The sequence below is a fragment of the Callithrix jacchus genome, chromosome 19 (genome assembly GCF_049354715.1).
Source record: "Callithrix jacchus isolate 240 chromosome 19, calJac240_pri, whole genome shotgun sequence".
Taxonomy (NCBI): domain Eukaryota; kingdom Metazoa; phylum Chordata; class Mammalia; order Primates; family Cebidae; genus Callithrix; species Callithrix jacchus.
The window spans coordinates 52,564,747-52,582,249 of NC_133520.1; the positions used below are offsets into that span (position 1 = coordinate 52,564,747).

The 17,503-nt window shown below is 41.9% G+C and overlaps 1 protein-coding gene across 13 annotated transcripts in view; it reads left to right on the forward strand.

Moving 5' to 3' along the window:
* SIPA1L2 (signal induced proliferation associated 1 like 2) overlaps positions 1 to 17,503 on the forward strand; it is a 233,577-nt gene that overhangs the window by 179,797 nt on the left and 36,277 nt on the right. For 8 of the 13 annotated variants that reach the window (XM_035281006.3, XM_078357316.1, XM_054248189.2 and 5 more), the window contains 5 exons: positions 8,816 to 9,073; positions 10,885 to 10,968; positions 12,685 to 12,785; positions 13,156 to 13,259; positions 15,049 to 15,437. The exons of 2 other annotated variants lie outside the window; for them this stretch is intronic. In XM_035281006.3, the coding sequence (XP_035136897.1) occupies positions 8,816 to 9,073; positions 10,885 to 10,968; positions 12,685 to 12,785; positions 13,156 to 13,259; positions 15,049 to 15,437 (936 nt within the window). The remainder of the gene's footprint in view (positions 1 to 8,815; positions 9,074 to 10,884; positions 10,969 to 12,684; positions 12,786 to 13,155; positions 13,260 to 15,048; positions 15,438 to 17,503) is intronic. 3 more of the 13 variants (XM_078357320.1, XM_078357315.1, XM_078357318.1) reach the window with 1 other exon arrangement.

Genomic DNA, 17,503 nt, shown 5'->3' on the forward strand with positions numbered 1-17,503 from the left:
TAAAGCGTGAGCGTTGTGTTAGACCAGTAACCATCTCATGCTTGACAGGTTACACCACAGATTCCATAGTGGACAGCCATTGGATGTCCTCCCTCATAGAAATACATTCTTCAAAATCAGGCATCAGATAACTAACTACTGAGAATCTCCTCTGTAGAACTTTGAAGTATTACAGTGCAATAAAACATTATTCCTGTTCTCAAGCTTCCTAAGAAACAAAAGAAGCAGTTGATTTGGACAAGAACATGCTGAGCTTCTGTCCAGTGCCCTGCTAGGTACTGGGTATACAAAGGCACCATCTGCCGCTGGGTCTGCTTCTGGTGAGGGAGGAAAAGGATGGAAGGAAGCTGATAAATTAGTCATTACCACATAACCTCACTTCCAATTCATACAACACCTTTTCAATTCATGGCCTTTATAAGAAGGCTTGGTCAAATGGGATTCTGGTCCAGATGTCTCTTATTCTACCTATTCTGGGTATCTCTCTGTTTCTATCTGTAAATTAAGGAATTTGTTGAAAAGCAAATATTATTTCATTTAGTGCCTATTTCATGTATGACACTGCCCTAACCTTTACAGTAAGTTATACTATGTGGTTATATCCCTGTTGGAAGCCTTTTGATTTTTTATGCACCAGAAAGAATTTGTGATTCAAGTGAATGAGCATCAATTACCCCCGTCACCTTGCTGGATAATTTGCAGTCTTTTAGCTATTAGCAGGCTATTAGCATAACAGACATTAAAATGATTAAAATATTAGTGATTACTTTAATCCCTGGGGCTGTAAAAGGATTCTTTTACAAAATGCATAATATTTAAAAAAAGATTTTTTTTTTAGAGGATCCGCTTTTGTTTCCAAAGATTGTTTTAGCACCTTCTGAAAAATATGACATAGTATAGGCTGCATTAACTGTTCTTCGATGATTTTCTTTAAAAAAAAAAAATAGCCATGTGTTTTAGGAAGAACACTGAGCTTAGAGTCAGAGGTATCCTTTTACTATTTCTGGTTTTCTAAAATACAGTAGTACTTATATTTTGGGTATTTAAAAGTGAGTTTTTCAAACTCTAGCAACAGCTTACTACTTAATAATAAATGTCTCAAAGTAGTATAGAAAACGCTGTCACCCTCTCCAATTAATCATCTACACCTTAGTGCCCACGTGTTTTTTTCATTTTGAATGTTGGAATATTACAGATTTATACCAAGCAGATTCTCAATAGCTATCTGATGCCTGATTTTTGAAGAATGTATTTCTATGAGGGAGAACGTCCAGTGGCTGTCCACTATGGTAGCCATGGTGTAACCTGTCAAGCATGAGATGGTTACTAGTCTAACGTAATCAGAGCTATCTCTGATTAGCTTTATCGTCTTTCCAACCTCTCTAGCCCTTCTTCTGAAAAACGGAGATTTTCTTTGTACCTCACAAATTTTTATGAAAGTCAATGGATATATGTGGAACACTATAAAGTGTTTACACGCCAAGGTGGTGAGTCGGAAATAAAGAATAGCATTTCAGTATTTTGTAAGACTTTTCCTTAGATTATTGGGTTCACTTAAAGGTTCTCTGTGATGCAGCCAAATAAAGTAAAACCAATAGGGAATTTCAGAGTCCAGTAAGTGCAAGTTACAATCATGGGATTAGATTAAGCTGTAGCTGCACGGTCTGTGGTACCCGATCCAACTAACTGTTCAACTGCCCTCTCTTTTTGGTGAGAGTATGCATTCATCCCTTAGGATTCCTCTCCTTTCTCAGTTTTGAAGTAGCATAATACAAAGTCATGTGTACTTCTTTTATGTAAGATGAAAGGAATAATAGGATAATGATATTATTGTTCTGTAGATAAATGTAGATAAAGGAGATTTTACAGCTCTAAAGATTTTTTCAATTTGAAAGTTAAACTTTAAAATTCCAGAACTCTATAAACATCTGTTAGCTCAAATTTTCATAAAATTTTATGTGGCTTTTGCAGTTTAATGTTGGTTTGCCCCTTTTTCTAGAAGTGAAAAGTAATACTGTCTGTTTGTAATGAACTTCTTTCTTTGAAGCTGTCACTTGAGGAAATTTACATATTTTATGTAATTTAATCTTATGCCCCCTTTGCTGTTGCTGTTTTGATTTCAAGGGGAGAGTCTAAGAGGTTGTCACATTTCTAAGCTGCACGTCATCACCTCTGGGTTTTAGCCCAGGGCGCAAACTCTCTCTTTAATGGAGACAGTTTGGTGTCTAGGATTCCTGTTGGAAACAAATAGAAAAAACTATATGGCTTGACTGGACTCAAACAGTGATGGTCTTGACGGTCAGCCTGCAGAGGTTGAAGCCATGTTTTAGAACCAAGTCCATATGCTGGCCAGCAGGAATTCTACCTTTCAGTGTCCAAATTACTGTTGGTAAATGGAAGATTCTTCCAGGAAACTCAAGGTGTCGTTGAAAAGGAATGGGCCTGGGTGGGTGGATACCATCTTGGGGGCCTTTCTGGATGCCTCTAAAGTTGTGGGGCCCATACACTACAGTACTTGGCAGTGACCATGCTGTCTGTTAACTGTGAGCAAGATTGGACAACCCCTCTTTGCCGATCATGTTCAGGAAGCCGGGAAGTGGTGGCAGCTGTAACCAAGAAATCTTCTGGTGGAAAACTTAGCTTTAGGCATCAGGAAGCAGGGGAGAAAGTCAATGAGTATGAATTCTCACGAGTGTATAGCTTTTACAGGAGTAAGCCATCCCAGGAAGTCCAGGCTGGTGAGTTCAGAAGGACAAATAGTACTGTTTTTAGAATATAGCAGTAAAATAGAAGATCCTCTCTGAGTATGCCATGTAATATAATTACTTGTCATTCTTATAGTTTGATAATGCCACATTTTTAACTAGCACATTTTCAATGACCTTCTTGGTCTACAGAGTGTTTTGCCTTCCAGTGTATGTTTTTGAGAGAGAAGAGAGAATCGACTCAGAAAAGTTATTGGCTAGATAAGAAATGTGAAAAATCACATTTTTAACCCTGAAGCTGAGTTTGTATTGATCCCTACGTAGCATGGTAATTAGGAGAATAAGTTGATGATGTGTACATTTGCTATGGAGCAAAGAGGAAATCAATATGCATACATAAAAGTGATCCTACAGCCTTATCTAACGTTTTTTAGGTTCTCCTACTGGCAAGAAAACTGTAAGGAATGTGCCAGAAGCTGGAAATGCAATTTCCATCCATTGACTTGATTTGATATGTCGAGGGGAAGCCAAGCATGTGTATCAATGAGTAGAATTTTTCTACTGTAGCAGGAAAGCAAAAGTTTTTTCTTTAAAAATATGTGAATTACATTAAGGTTGAGCAGCTCGTTTTGTTAGAAATGTTTTTTTATGCTAGGTCTTTGGGCATTTGGTCTGCTCAGGTTTCAGTTAGCCTTTATTTACTCATCAAAGTATTTGCCACGTGTCCCATCCACAGCAGCCCCAGGTTTGATACTCCAGACGAGCTGGAGTGTTTTGCCTGATGTCCTGTGCTAGAACCCCTCAAGAGGGAGAGAGGATGCATGCCATGGAGGACACAGATCCATTTCTGATGGGCACTGCAGCTTGAGGACCTCTCTGGGCTTCTCTTAGGCCTTTTCCCATTTCCCTAAACATTGGTTGAATTTTCCTTATGCATTCTTTAAGGAATTTCTCATACATATGGAGAACTGAGTTTGACTAGGTTTGATGATTGCTTATGCTATATCAGTAGTACTAATTTGGCACCTTGATCATAGAAGTAAACAAAGCAAAGTCTAGTTCACAAGAGTAGTTGCTGTAAAAGTGTCACATAATAACAAAATTAGTTTTGATTTTAAGATAAAACCATTCTTTTAGAATAGCTAATTTTTATTAGGGCAAAAGAATGCCAGTTCGTAGTATTTTAAAAGACCTTTCTTGTATGACTTTCTGCACAAGGTTGGAGATAAAATAATTCCACCCAGATTCCCACCTCAACTTAATAGATTACACAGATTTTTGCCCACTCTCTCAAAATATGAGTCATGATTATGCATTTATATTACATGTTTCTTCCAAGCCTCAAGCTAGATTATAGTGTCTTATAAAGACTACAGTCTATGGGCATGAATTAAGTAGACCACACTACTCAGCCATCTGTCTTTTCTTTCTTTCTTTCTGCCTCTCTCTCTCTCAAAAACCATACCAAAAAAACCTGAAGGCCAAACAAGCATTGGAAATGCAAAGTTGCCTTTTGGTTCACAAGATTTAAGGTTCACATTCTTTTCACTCAACATATAACTCCAGGATCTTTAACTTGGATGATAGTCACTTACAGTTCTTGATGTGCACTACTCAGGCAGCTGGGACCCGTGAGATACCAAAGCCTGGTGTTCACCTCAACACCCAGTGACTTGTTTAGAGCATCGATTTGGGTGGAAGACAAAAGTAGTCGACTTTCTTGATTTTTTGTTATCTATTGTCATATCTTGCCTTTGATTTTTTTTTTTTAGGTTATTAGCTATGGGAATGAATCAGTAGTCCTAGGGATGTGGTATCTTAATAAACAGAAAACACTTGGAAACAATATAAATACATGAACAAAACTTGGCATTTTATAAGAAAGTAATGCAACCCAGTGTAATTTGGGTTTACTCAGTTTGACCAATAATGTAACTGTTAAACTCAGTAAATCCAAAGTAATGTAAACTAAATAAGAGAGGTTAATTTTACTTTCAGGAGGGGGAATAGAGTTAAAAGATAAGAACTGATGTTTACTGATGCACAGAGAAATCACTACCTCATGTTCTGTAAACAGGTGTAAGATTTCTTTAGGAGGGCGTATTCCGTCTACTCTTCTCTGTCAACACTGCCATCAGAGGATAACGTTACCATCAATTTGGTTTCCCAACCCAAAAGCTAGGGTGTTGTTTTTTATTTTGTTCTCTTTGTCTCAAGCTCCAAGTACTAGGGATTTGACAAGTCAGAAATAACTTTCACCCAGAATTTTCCAGGCATTTCCTCTGTAATATTTTCTGCCTTCCAGTATTGTAGTTGAGAAGAATGGAGCCATTCCACGCCCAGATCCTTAGACACTTAGGCTCCTACCCATCCCGTCCCCAGCACCGTAGGCTTCCTTCCTTAACCCAGGAGTCTGAATTCCCCAATGATGTGTTTTCATGTGGACAATTTTTTATTCGTTGTTCTGGGTACTCTCTTTTAATCTAGTTTTATGTATCTTTCAGTTCTAGAAATGTCCATATACTATTTCTTAATAATTTTTCTCCCCCACTTTTTTCCCTCTCTTCTGTGATAGCTCTGTCTGGTAGTTGTTGGACTTTTTGGATTGAACTTAGTTTTCTTAGGTTTTTCTCTCTCACAACTGTTTGGGAGAATTTTTCAGTTTACCTTCCAACTGTCTTACTGGATTTTTTAATGTTTAATTTTAACTCTCATACGTTCCTCCTTTTCTTCAGCAATCTAGTTGCTCTAGGAGCTTCCCTGCGGAGTGATTGGATGGTTTCTATCTGCTTGTCTTTTCTCTAGAGAACCATCTTCTTTGATCTCTTTGGGGTGGTGAGCATTCTGAGGCCAAGTTTGGAGGAAGGAGAACTGGCCCTGGGCCTCATCTCTGCCTCAGGCTTGTTTTCATTCCTGTTCTTCTCCGCACCTCACACCCTTGACTCTGCATCTTTTCTGTTCTCTAAAAGACTACTGCTCTTGCCCCGAAGTGGTAGGGGGTTGGTTGCTGCCTGCCTGGGCCAGGCCCTCTGTGGACCTCAGGCCCCAGGGCCAACCTTCTGTTTCCTCCTTTCTAAGTAACATCAATGGCTAAATCTTCCTTTTCACTTGGCCTTCTGCAGTGCTTGGTGCTTCCTGTCCCTGCACTACTTTGGGGTTCTGCAAGGGCAATGGTCTTCCTTCCTATTGAGTTTTCACTCTGCACACCCCTTGGTTTCACCCTCCTCTGCTCAGCTAAACCATAACCTTTCTTCCATTCACCTCCAACTTTACCCGCTGTCTGTTAAATTCAGTTGGCAGTTGAGGTTGTTTCTGATTCTTGTTCTCCTTGTTCTTTGTGATGATTTTCAGAAAAGGCTAAAACTTTTACCATACTGTGCTGACAGTGGAATTCTTCTTTTTAAAATAGTGATCCCTTGCTCTAGTAGATTTCTCAAAGGGCAAATATTAGGAAGTTTATTGTTGCTGTTGTTCTATGGTGATTCTGGAATATCTCGGGAGAGGCACTGGTTTGGGATGCTGACTGCTTTGGCAACATGGTAAATTCGAATTATTTGCCCTCGCACTCAAAAGTGGAGACTTTTCAGACTTCTGTGTTTTTGCCAAACGACACCAGTTAGCTTTGTAGGCAGACTTTAGTCAAGTTAGCAGTACTCCTTGCACTGTGCGATGGGTGGGAACCTTAGGGACAGCTGACGTAAATAATATATTTTAAGCTAAAGAGTCTTAAGTACGTGACTAATCATTTGAGCACATGGGAAAGCTGTCTAAGAGGTGACCTTTTAGGGAGCCATAGGAGAGTAACTATGGTTACCAAAAACCACACCTGAGTTTCACATGATGGACACTCAGGTTTTTCCTGAATTGTGACAGCTTTTACTAATTGCACTTTTCACTTCTCTCAGATTCAATAAAAAAAGTGATTTGTAACTCTGATTCCTGATTATATTAATATAACTACAGTTTAAAATATCTGTTCAGATTATATAGACGAAGTATTTTTAATCTGTTCAAATGTATTTATCACCCATGTTTAATGTTCTTGATTCCACATAAGCATATTAAAGATATAGTCATTTCCGTCCTAGAAGTTTGCTAATTACCTGGAAAGCCAGAATTTATATATGAAATGCCTAACAGCAATATCCATCACTAGCCAGAGCCGAAACCATGATACTGATCATAATGATCCATCCTGGTTGTAAATAGACAAGGCCACTGTAGCCAAGAATGGGGCTGTTGCATGCAGCTGCATGGCTTGTGTAGAAAGGTACCTTTGGGGCCATGGTGGCTCCAGCCAGTTGTCCTGGCGCTTGAGGAGGCGAGGCCATGAGTTCAAGGCCAACCTGAGCAAAGTTACATGCTCTCATTGATGAACAAAAAAAAAAAAAAAAAAGAAAGAAAGGTACCTTCCTGCAGTGGTGAGGGACCACTCTCTGCACATGGGCCTGTACCTGTCAGAGCTTCTGTGCAGAGCGCACACCTTTTTAAAAATTGTATCATTACTTGCCATCCTGTGCATTGTGAGCATAGTCAGCAAATCTTGTGGAGAAGGCAAGATTTGAGTTGAGATTTGGGTCACACTGGGAGATGTGATTGCCAGGAGGTGGGGCTGGAGGCTGGTTCCTCTACAGGAGCGCTGTCCAATGTAAAGATTCCATCTGGATTTTCCAGCAGCCATGTTTAAAGAAGAAAAAAGAAACAGGTGGAATTATTTTTAGTAATATATTTTAACTTTATATCTCCAAAATACTACCAACATCCAAAAAAGGTTCAACGATTATTCATGAGATAGTTAACGTTATTTTTTGTATTAGGTCTTTGCAGTCTGGAGCACATTTCACACTTACAGCACATCTCAAATCAGAAACTAAATTATATCCCAAGTACTTGCTGTGTTTATATTTCATAAAATTTAAAGTTGAAAACATAGATTCACATAGACAAGTTATTCTAACACTTAAAAAGTGAATCAGAGCATCCGTTTTTAAATTTAAATTAATGAAGTGAAATCACTGTGTTCAGGTGTGCAGAGGCCTCTGAGTGTCTCTCTGAGCCACTCTGGCAGCTGCTGGGTGGGCAGTGTGACTCTGGAGGGACTGGGTTGGGCAAGCCAGTGCCAGGCACACGGTGTTCCCGAAAGACAGTAGGGAGACAATGAAGTTTTCAGGAAAATAAATCTCGTGCGAGTTTGTAATAAGGAGGAACTATAGACAGAGACCTTAGACTCCACCAGCTCCTGTATGTTGAACACAGACGTGGCTTAGTACTTCTGGTCACTAAACTGGTTATGCTGCATTTAACCAAAGGCTTTCTTGAAGAATAAAGCATCAGACAAAAGGAAGCTTTTCTCTTTCTATTTAATAAGATTTTTTTTCTACAACTTGATTGAGGTGTAGTTGATGCACAATTAACTGCATATATACAAAGCATACAGTTTGATGAGTTTTGGCCTGTGTGTGAAATAGTCACCACAAGCAAGATAATGGACATTTCCATCACCCCTAAAAGCAATGAACATTTGCTTAGGGGGTCTTATTTGTAGGGTGCCTGGTAGTGAATGTGAGGACCACAGGTCTAGTCTTGGTCCTGCTGAGTAGCTGTGAACAAGGTGTTATAGTCTCTGGAGACTTCTGATTTCTAATTATCATAGATAGTAGTTGTTTTCTTCAGAAATATATTTAAAATATTTAACTTACAAGTCCTGGAGGCCTCTGCTGTGCCAGGTGTTAATTTTTTTAGTTGTACTGGGGGTCTTGGGACAGCAGCTCCTTAACCACGGTAGTTGAGCATTTTGATAACAATGCAGCTGTATTAACAGGTACCAGCATAGATGATGTGTGGCTGTACAGCAGCCAGGAAAAAAGCCACAAGCAGCCTTTCTTATTTCTAGACTCAGTCATTGCTGGCAGAAGAGGAATTGAATAGTGTGGGAATGTGGTTTTATTATAGGTAAGATGCTCCTAAGGGTGGATCGCTTTGCATCATTGAGTTGGAGCCGGGAGAGGCACACGCTGCGTGATGTGTGTTGATGGGTGCAGCTATGAGTAAGCCATGCTGACGGCTCAGCTGCAAGCCTCCCTTCTCACCATCTCTTCTTGGCCCAACAGAGGGTGTTCAGAGCTCTGCAGGATCCCCATGGTGGAATATAAACTCGACAGCGAAGGCACCCCCTGCGAGTATAAAACCCCTTTCAGGAGGAACACCACATGGCACCGGGTGCCCACCCCTGCCTTGCAGCCCCTCTCCAGAGCGTCCCCCATCCCCGGCACGCCCGACCGGCTGCAGTGCCAACAGCTGCTCCAGCAGGCCCAGGCCGCCATTCCTCGAAGCACCTCCTTCGACCGGAAGCTGCCTGATGGCACAAGGTAATGCTGGTTTCGTTTCCTCAGGGGTGGCCCTTGTAAATCACTGAGGTGAGAACTTGACGTTGTAGGGAAGATTTTTTCACTTGGCTTGGTCACTTCTGAGTTAGCTTGTTCACAACAAGTTGGCAAGCAGGGTAGCAGGGCAGGTCCCAGACACGGTGGTACCTGGGGTCGGGTACTCTCCTGGCCCCAAGATGGTGCTGGCAAAATGCAGGTCCTGCCCACCAGGGCCACAGCTTTTCCTTTTCATCTAGTATCCTTCCTGCACGTCCACTGGCTTCCCAAGATGGGAAAGGTACCCCAGAAACTATTCTACTGGAGCCTTTAGAAAAAGTGTGAACAGGTTTGAGTATAAATAAAACAAAACTGAACAATCTGTGCTTAAATATCATCATAATGGGAGTAATACTTTAAGAGGTTCCCAGATCATTAAGACTTTCTCCTTTTGAGTTTAAAATTATTTTTTCGAAGAAAGAGTGCATACATTTATTTAAAGGTTAAATCTAATAGCATTAGAAACTGGTGAGAGTTTTCAGATGCCTAATTTGCAAGATCATTTTAACAGAACAAAATAATAAACTTCTTACTGTGGTAAATTCCTACTCCTTTTAACTTTTATGTGGCATGTAAGCCATGGCGATGCCATGAGTTTTCTCAATTATGACGTGTCAGGCTCTGGTCTGGTAGACCGTGGACTGGGGGCCAGGCTGGATCACAGCTCTAACTCACTTGATACGCTGTAACCATGGGCCTGGTACCATCAGCTCTGAATCTCCAATTTCTTCACCTGACAGATGACAGCAGGAAATTTTGAAGATTGAATGGGTCAATGTATAAAATGCTTAGAACTGGGCCTGGCACTTAGTAAGCTTATGTAAATGTTAACCAGAATTAAGTGATAAGGTTAAAACATTGTGGTCATCCTCTACCTTCTCCAATTTATTTTTTCCAGAGTGAAGGCAGGAATGGTGTTAATTTAATTTGACATTAAATCATCTTGGCTCTGGGTCTCCTAACTCAAAAGTCAGCTGAGTTTATAACCTTCCCATATTCAAAGAAATATACATAGATAGCCCTGGTAAAAAGGCAGCAGACAGTAAGCAACATGCAGAAGGAAGGGAGTTTGAAGAACCTCCCTTATTTAAGTAAATTTAAACAATTATGATTTAAGTAAATTATATTAAATTAAAATTTATTTAAGGTAAAATTAAGTAATTCTAATTTAAGTAAATTATAGGAAAAACCAGAAGTATTCTAGTAGCAAAAGGGAAACTTGGCAAGCACATCTTCATCAAGTGAGTTTTCATGAGTATTTTTCATTTTTGCATGTCTGAAAAAAAAGATAAATAGGATTACACTCAAGAGATGTGTGAAAATAAATGCTTTTGCCAAATTTAGGTTTATCTTTCTGCATAAGTTTTCAGTATAGAACTAAAACGTTGACTTGTTTTATATTTCACATAATAAGAATTAGTAATGTTTTCATGATTCTGTATTCTCAAGAATTGTATTGCTGTTCTTCTTTGTTTCTCTGGGAGGGAATCAGTCTGTGCTCTACATCTTTAGACAGTGCAGGCTTGTCCTGTCCTCTCTTTCCCAGAACAAATTGCCAGTCCTAACCCACCTGATCTCCCCGCCATCACCGATTCTTTTTTATTTCTCCGTGTTGATTCTGCGTTACATGGCAGTATGTTTTTCTTCTTTTTCTTTGTCATTCTCAAAGTAAATTTATTTGAGAAACAAAACAGGCCAGGTCAAGGGGCTTGGCAGATAGTTCAGTGCCCTGTTAATGACTCTAGTCAACCTTTCAGAAGCTCGCCCAGCAACCAGTCATCCTCCAGCGACCCTGGACCTGGCGGGAGCGGACCCTGGAGACCACAAGTGGGCTACGACGGGTACCACTCATTTTTACTTTACTGCTATCCGCTGGGAGGAACATGTTTCTGTGACTCATTCAAAAGCGTTTACTGTGCGCCTGCTGTACCCGGGGCCATTTAGGGAATAAGCAGATGCCAGACATGCTTTTAACAAGTGACTTGTCCAGGTTAGAAAGCTCATTATTACTATATATGTAGTGCTCACCTGTCTGTGTTCTTGGCCTTTTGTTTTTTGTTTTTGTTTTTTCCTTTTTGATGAGGAAAGATTTTCAGAACATGAAAATTAAGGATATGAGGGCTTAGTTGCCCCGGACTTAAATTGCTGATGAGAAAGACCACTCAAAATCAGAGAAGCAAGTTTAGCATTTGGCTTTTTTTGCTTCCTGTCCAAGAAGCACTGGGAGGTTGCCCCAGCACACCTAGCTGAGAAATGTCCTTTGTAGGATCCGTGCAGTCTCCAGGAGCCAGCAGCTCAGGCAGAGCCTGAGGACTTCTGTGAACAAAGACACTGAGTTGGCCAATCCCACCACCTCTGGGAAAAGAAGAGTGAGCATGGCGTCCGGGCACGCTCCTGAGGAGTGGTCTGCCGGGGCCACTGTGACTTGGCACACTGCTTTGGGTTGGAGTTAGGAGCTGGCTGCACTGATTGAGAGGAGAAAATGGCCCGTCAGTGGGAAGGACCTTGCTGTGAGGAGCAGCTTACATCACTGCTCCTGCAGGTGCACAGGGAACTTTCTCTGCATTTGTAGTCTGAGTTATATGTGTTTCTCCCCTTAGATAATAGATTTAGTTCTTAAAAGTTGCAGTCAAGCAACTTTCTAAATTATACTGTGTTTTAAGAGAAGTGGTTTTGATGCTGTTTTTTTCTTTTTTTGTATAAATAGAAAAACCTTTTCTGGCTTTTTCTATAAACCAGGGTCTTAAACCAGAATTCTGTAAATAAGGATCACTTTGTAATGTGAATAAGTTTTCTTCTATTTATTTCTTTCATATTTAGGGTTTTCATAAAACAAAGCCTACTCGAATGTAGTCTTTCTTTTTCTTCTCTTTTTTTTTTGAGATGGAGCCTCACTGTGTCACCAGGCTGGAGTGCAATGGTGCGATCTTGGCTTACTGCAACCTCCACCTCTCAGGTTCAAGTGATTCTCCTGCCTCAGCCTCCTGAGAAGCAGGGATTACAGGCACACACCACTATGCCTGGCTAATTTCTGTATTTTTATTAGAGACAGGGTTTCACCATGTTGGTCTGACTGGTCTCGAACTCCTGACCTCATGATCTGCCCACCTTGACTTCCTAAAGTGCTGGGATTACAGATGTGAGCTACCACACCCAGCCCCTTTTCTTTCTTAAGAAAAATTGAATATAAAGATATATCAGTGCCATGTATTCTAGGCATAAGGTAAAAAGCGACCTCCTACTTAGCTTACTGGGACATTGTCCGATCCTGGACAGTCAGTCCTTCAGCCTCCTGGTGTCAGCACCTGCCTTTGTCTATAAATGGCTATCATCCAGCTGCTTTTACTGACCTTCTGGTTAAACCGGATCCCACAATTTTGGATGCTTTTAGCTTCTCTGGCGAGGCTGAGCTGGCAATTTGCATTTTCATTTGCCAAAAAAACAGTTCCTGAATAGGGCTTTCCCTCATGTATCCCATTTGGAAGCCTACATTCCCATGTGCTTGCTGGCAGGTGGCACGGTGAGAAAGGACAGGCTCAGATCTGTGTCCTTTTCAGGTGCCAGTCCCCTCTACTGCTCGAACACCAGGGCTCAGGCCCTTTGGAATGTGATGGAGCCAGGGAGAGGGAAGACTCCATGGAAGCAAGCAGGCACCCGGGTAATATGGATCTCCTGGAAATTGACCTCCCTTGCCCCCCTTTCCTCCTCCCTGACCCCCTGTCCATCACTCATCCATTTTTTTCATTCATTCATTCAGCCTATGTGCACCAGGCTGAGGTGATCAGCTTGGGACTTCAGATGCAGGAGAGGGTGTGGCCACGATTAGTTGTGGTTGTGGTACCTGCAGAAATTAAACAGATGTGGTGGTGGTTCTGTCTATTTTTGTGGCATATCTATTGGTAAGACCAGAAATTCCTAGAACCACAAGCCTGGTTTGTTTCCCTAACCATTTGTCCGACTTCTGTTTTTCTTTACTCTTTTGTTAACACTGGAAATTGGAAGTTCAGCTCCTTCTCTTTATGTGACAGAAACCAAATGGCATGGCCCTCCTTCCAAGGTCCTGAGTTCCTATAAAGAAAGAGCTCTGCAGAAAGATGGAAGTTGCAAAGATTCCCCCAATAAGCTTTCTCACGTAAGTCCTTTGTTCATAAGCCCTTCAGTCACCCGGCCAGGACTGCTGTCTCGGCACACAGTGGTACAGCCTGCTTCCTGGGGATGCTCAAGAGCACATTACCTCACAGGGCTCTTAGAGGTGAGGTTAAAAAAGGAAACTATCTTCCTGATTTATAAAGGACCCAAAGAAAGGTTGTACAACAAACTCGTAGCAAAGCCCAAGTTATATCCTCAGCCTTTTGATCCTCAATATCCAGTGCAGTAGTTACTAAATCGTGTTCCCTTTTGTAATCTGTTAACCACTTACCAATTTAGTGGCACAAAACAGAAGCAGAAACTGCTAAGCAGTGTGTGTGGTCAGAGGAACTCTGCCCAGAGGTAGCTGTTTACTCTACAGTCACAGACAATTTAATACTCACGGCCACAGGCACCTATCTCACATGTCAGGGTAGCACAGCGCCCACATGGTAGTTCTCAGTCCTTTGCATGTGTTGCCATGTTTACCCCTTGAAGAAACCCTAGGAGGTGAGCCTCCAGGGAGACTGTATCTCAATGAAACGAAACTTCCATTTAAATGCGGACACAAGAATGATGAGTTACCACAAATAAAGACAACATTCTAAAGTGGCTTATTTTTTAAAATTTGCAGGTGAAGATAATTTATAAGGTCCTGAATTAACTGATATCATTCCTGTATCTTAATGTGTCATCAGCCAGCTTTGCAGTTGTCCCTTAGTGAACACATGCAACATTTCTTCCCTCAGCTGTGACCGCTGTCTTGTCTTGAGTCAGCCTCACCATATCTATTTAAATCCACCTTCACAGTGTTCTCATTATTGGTTTCAGCAGAGGGTTCCAGGTGTGGGCATAGTGTGGAGAATATCAGTATATGATGAAAAGGTCAAGGTGATTTGCTTAAGGATCTGATAGGATGGAATGAAAAAAGATAAGACCAAACTGCTTTAAAATCTACCAGAGCATGGCTCATTCCGATGACGCCAAAGCCCTTTGCTGACGCTTCAGATCTTACTGCTTTTCCCAGACTGAAGAGAGGCCATGTCTGTATGAACACATTGTACCGACAGGGACATTTCTTCTATTCTATTTGCTTTCTGTCTTTTGGAGACCCTTCCCCCTGACCCGCCCCACCAAGCATTGACTCTTCTTCAGACCTGTTTACTTGAAAGGGAGTCCCATCTCTTAAAGGCTTGGGAAATAATTTGACTGGGGCTGTCTCAGAGAGAGAGCTTGTGTTTACCTTGAGGTTTGCAGCAGCCAAAGTGCTTCTGCATGTGTTGTCCCATTTGCTTCACACAGGAATCCCATAAGCTCAGCATTACAAGCACAGAGAGGGTTAGATTAGCCAGAAAGTCCTACCTTTGTCACTGGAGTTGCATCTTCTGGCCCAGACTCAAAGCTGGCACTGTGATTTGTCATAAAAGCATTTTCTTAATAAGTGGCTCTTCTCTTTCCTGTATTAATTTTCCATATTCCGTCCTGGATTATATAACCTTGGTTTACTATTTTCTTGCTAGTGACACTGTGGCCATAGTTTTGTGCTTCGTGCACAAATAATTAAATAAACATACCCATTTAACTTAGGTAAATTATGGGAGGGAGTATGAATTAGAGACTTCTGCACAAAACCAGGTTGTTTTTGAAAAAGGAAGTGCTGTCATTGCCCACACTGCAGAGTGAGTAGAAAGGATTCGGGTGAGAGCCCCTGGCTTGTAGCTCTGTGAGTCAGGGAGAGAAGCAGCAGAGTTCGGGATTCACTTGAAGGCTCTCTGTTCCTCTTTCTTCTCAAGATTGGGGATAAAAGTTGCTCCAGTCACTCCAGCAGCAACACGCTCTCCAGCAACACCTCCAGCAACAGTGATGACAAGCACTTTGGGTCTGGCGACCTGATGGATCCCGAATTACTGGGGCTGACCTACATCAAAGGGGCCTCCACCGACAGTGGCATTGACACGGCCCCGTGCATGCCCGCCACCATTCTCGGCCCTGTGCACCTGGCGGGCAGCAGATCCCTGATCCACAGCCGAGCTGAGCAGTGGGCTGACACTGCTGATGTCTCGGGGCCTGATGACGAGCCGGCCAAGTTGTACTCTGTGCATGGCTACGCGTCCGCCATCTCTGCCGGCAGTGCTGCAGAAGGCAGCATGGGCGATCTCAGTGAGATATCCTCTCATTCCAGGTAAGCCCTGCAGCACTGCAGAGTAGTACCTGCTGGTGCCACCTTGGCCCTGCCTGCTGGGATAGGGCAGAAGCCTGAAATATAAACAGTAGGGGCATAAGGTAGGTTTGCTATTTTCCCAGCTGTCTGACATCAGAGGAAAGGAGTCTTGTTTCTACAATATGAAAATGTGAAAGTTTGCATGTTAATAAGTCCCTTGTTTGTGATTTATACCCCCCCTATATCCTTAAGTTTGAGCAAAAAGTCAATAGAGATATTAAATGCGCTAGTCAGGCCACTTATGTCTCTCCCTAATTCAACCTGTTGTCCCTACATGTTTTGGAGAAGAGGTGGCACTGACTAATCTTCAGACTGTAGCGGGAAGCCATGAGGGCAGCATGTGCATGGAGTACATGTAGCTCCCTGCCATGAGGGCACGCACATACTTCCTCCCTGTTCCTACAGCCCCGACAGCAGGGGAGACCTGAGATCATGTGTGTAACAGTGAAAGTGTGTTCAGCTCTGCAGCTGGGGTTCATTCAGTAAGGACTAGATAAGTGTAAAGGAATTGTGTGCTAAGTACTCTAAGTGTAGTTGTTTATTATCTGCTTATGAGTAGTTTTAAACTCCTGTTTGACATACTTACTCTGCGGTAGTTTTAAAATACCTGATTTGTGATTTCTGTTCACTTTCAAAGACTAGGCAGAGGGCAAAGAAATGCATTTATTGAGTTTGGCCGTGGACAGAATTTATTTACAGCAACTACCAATATCATTTTTCTGCTTGTGTCCAAGGCCTTCCCTAATTCAGCTCCAAGTCACTCTTTGACTCCTGCCCAGAATGCTGGAGGGCAGAGTCTAACTGCTAGAGGGCAGAGTCAGATGAACTAAGAATGGGAATATTTTTTCCAGATACCTAGAGCCGTGAGGGAGCATTTCTCCAGATGATGGTGCTCAGGGCAGAGCTGTAGCGGCCACGGTGAAAGGCTTTTTATGTTCCTTAGGCTCCCCTTCAGAGTCCTGCCTCACCCCACCATTGCTAGGGGATGCTGAGTGTCATTCAGGGACCTTTACATTACGAGTTAAAGAAAACTCCATGCTGATTGGTTCACGCAACCAGAGTCTTATCGGGGCTCATGTAACCAATAAGTCCAGCACTTTCAAGGTTCTGTTTGACCCAGCAGCTCAAAATGATACTGCTCAGGACCAGGTTGTCTCCTTCCTTTCACTCCACCTGACCATTTCCCAAAATCTCAGCATTCTTCTCTTGGCTGGAAACAGCTGTGTCACCTGCAGACCTCCCACACTCATGCTCCTCTGTCCACAGTAAGAAAGTGGTTCTAGTTTTTGCAGAAGAAACAGGTTTCTGCCCTCTCCAAAGCCAAACCCCCACCTCCATATCTCCTCACGTGTTCTTAGCTCTAATCATGTGGTTAGGGGGCAGACGAAGCCCTCAGCTTGGCCTGGGTCACTCCCTCTCACCCAAGCCATGCAGCTAAGGAATGGCAAATGCAGCCACTTTCCCAGAAGAGAAGCAGGGCATTATTTGTCTTGGAGGAGGAGGAATGGACACCAGAGAGTAGAAATCATATGTGTCCACCATGTACTCTTCTTCTGTTTGCTGGGGTGGAGGGAGCTTAGGATATGAAAATTATTTTCAAAACAGACATTCCTACTACTTTTTACCAGCTCTTTTTAATAATTTGACTTAAAATAGTTTTAGTACTACTAATAACTGATATAATAATTAGGGATTATCAGTGAACCTGGTTATCTGAATTATTCCTGGCTTAATTTCAGGAACAGTGGTCATACTGTAGAAACTATCTCAGGATTGTACAGCCTGCTAACATCTAATTCAAAGTTGAGATGATGAGGAAAATAGCCAATTTTATGATACCTTTTCGGACAGATGTCATTGGCATCACAAATAGAGTTTTGTATTATTATCAAGCAAAATTTCTATGGAGACTGCCTTCAGAGTACATTCATTTGTTGATATTTGGTAGGGATACTCACCGGCATTTGAAATGGATTTTCTTGACTACCTTATCCATTCACAAATTCAATGGGCTAGACTATTAGAAA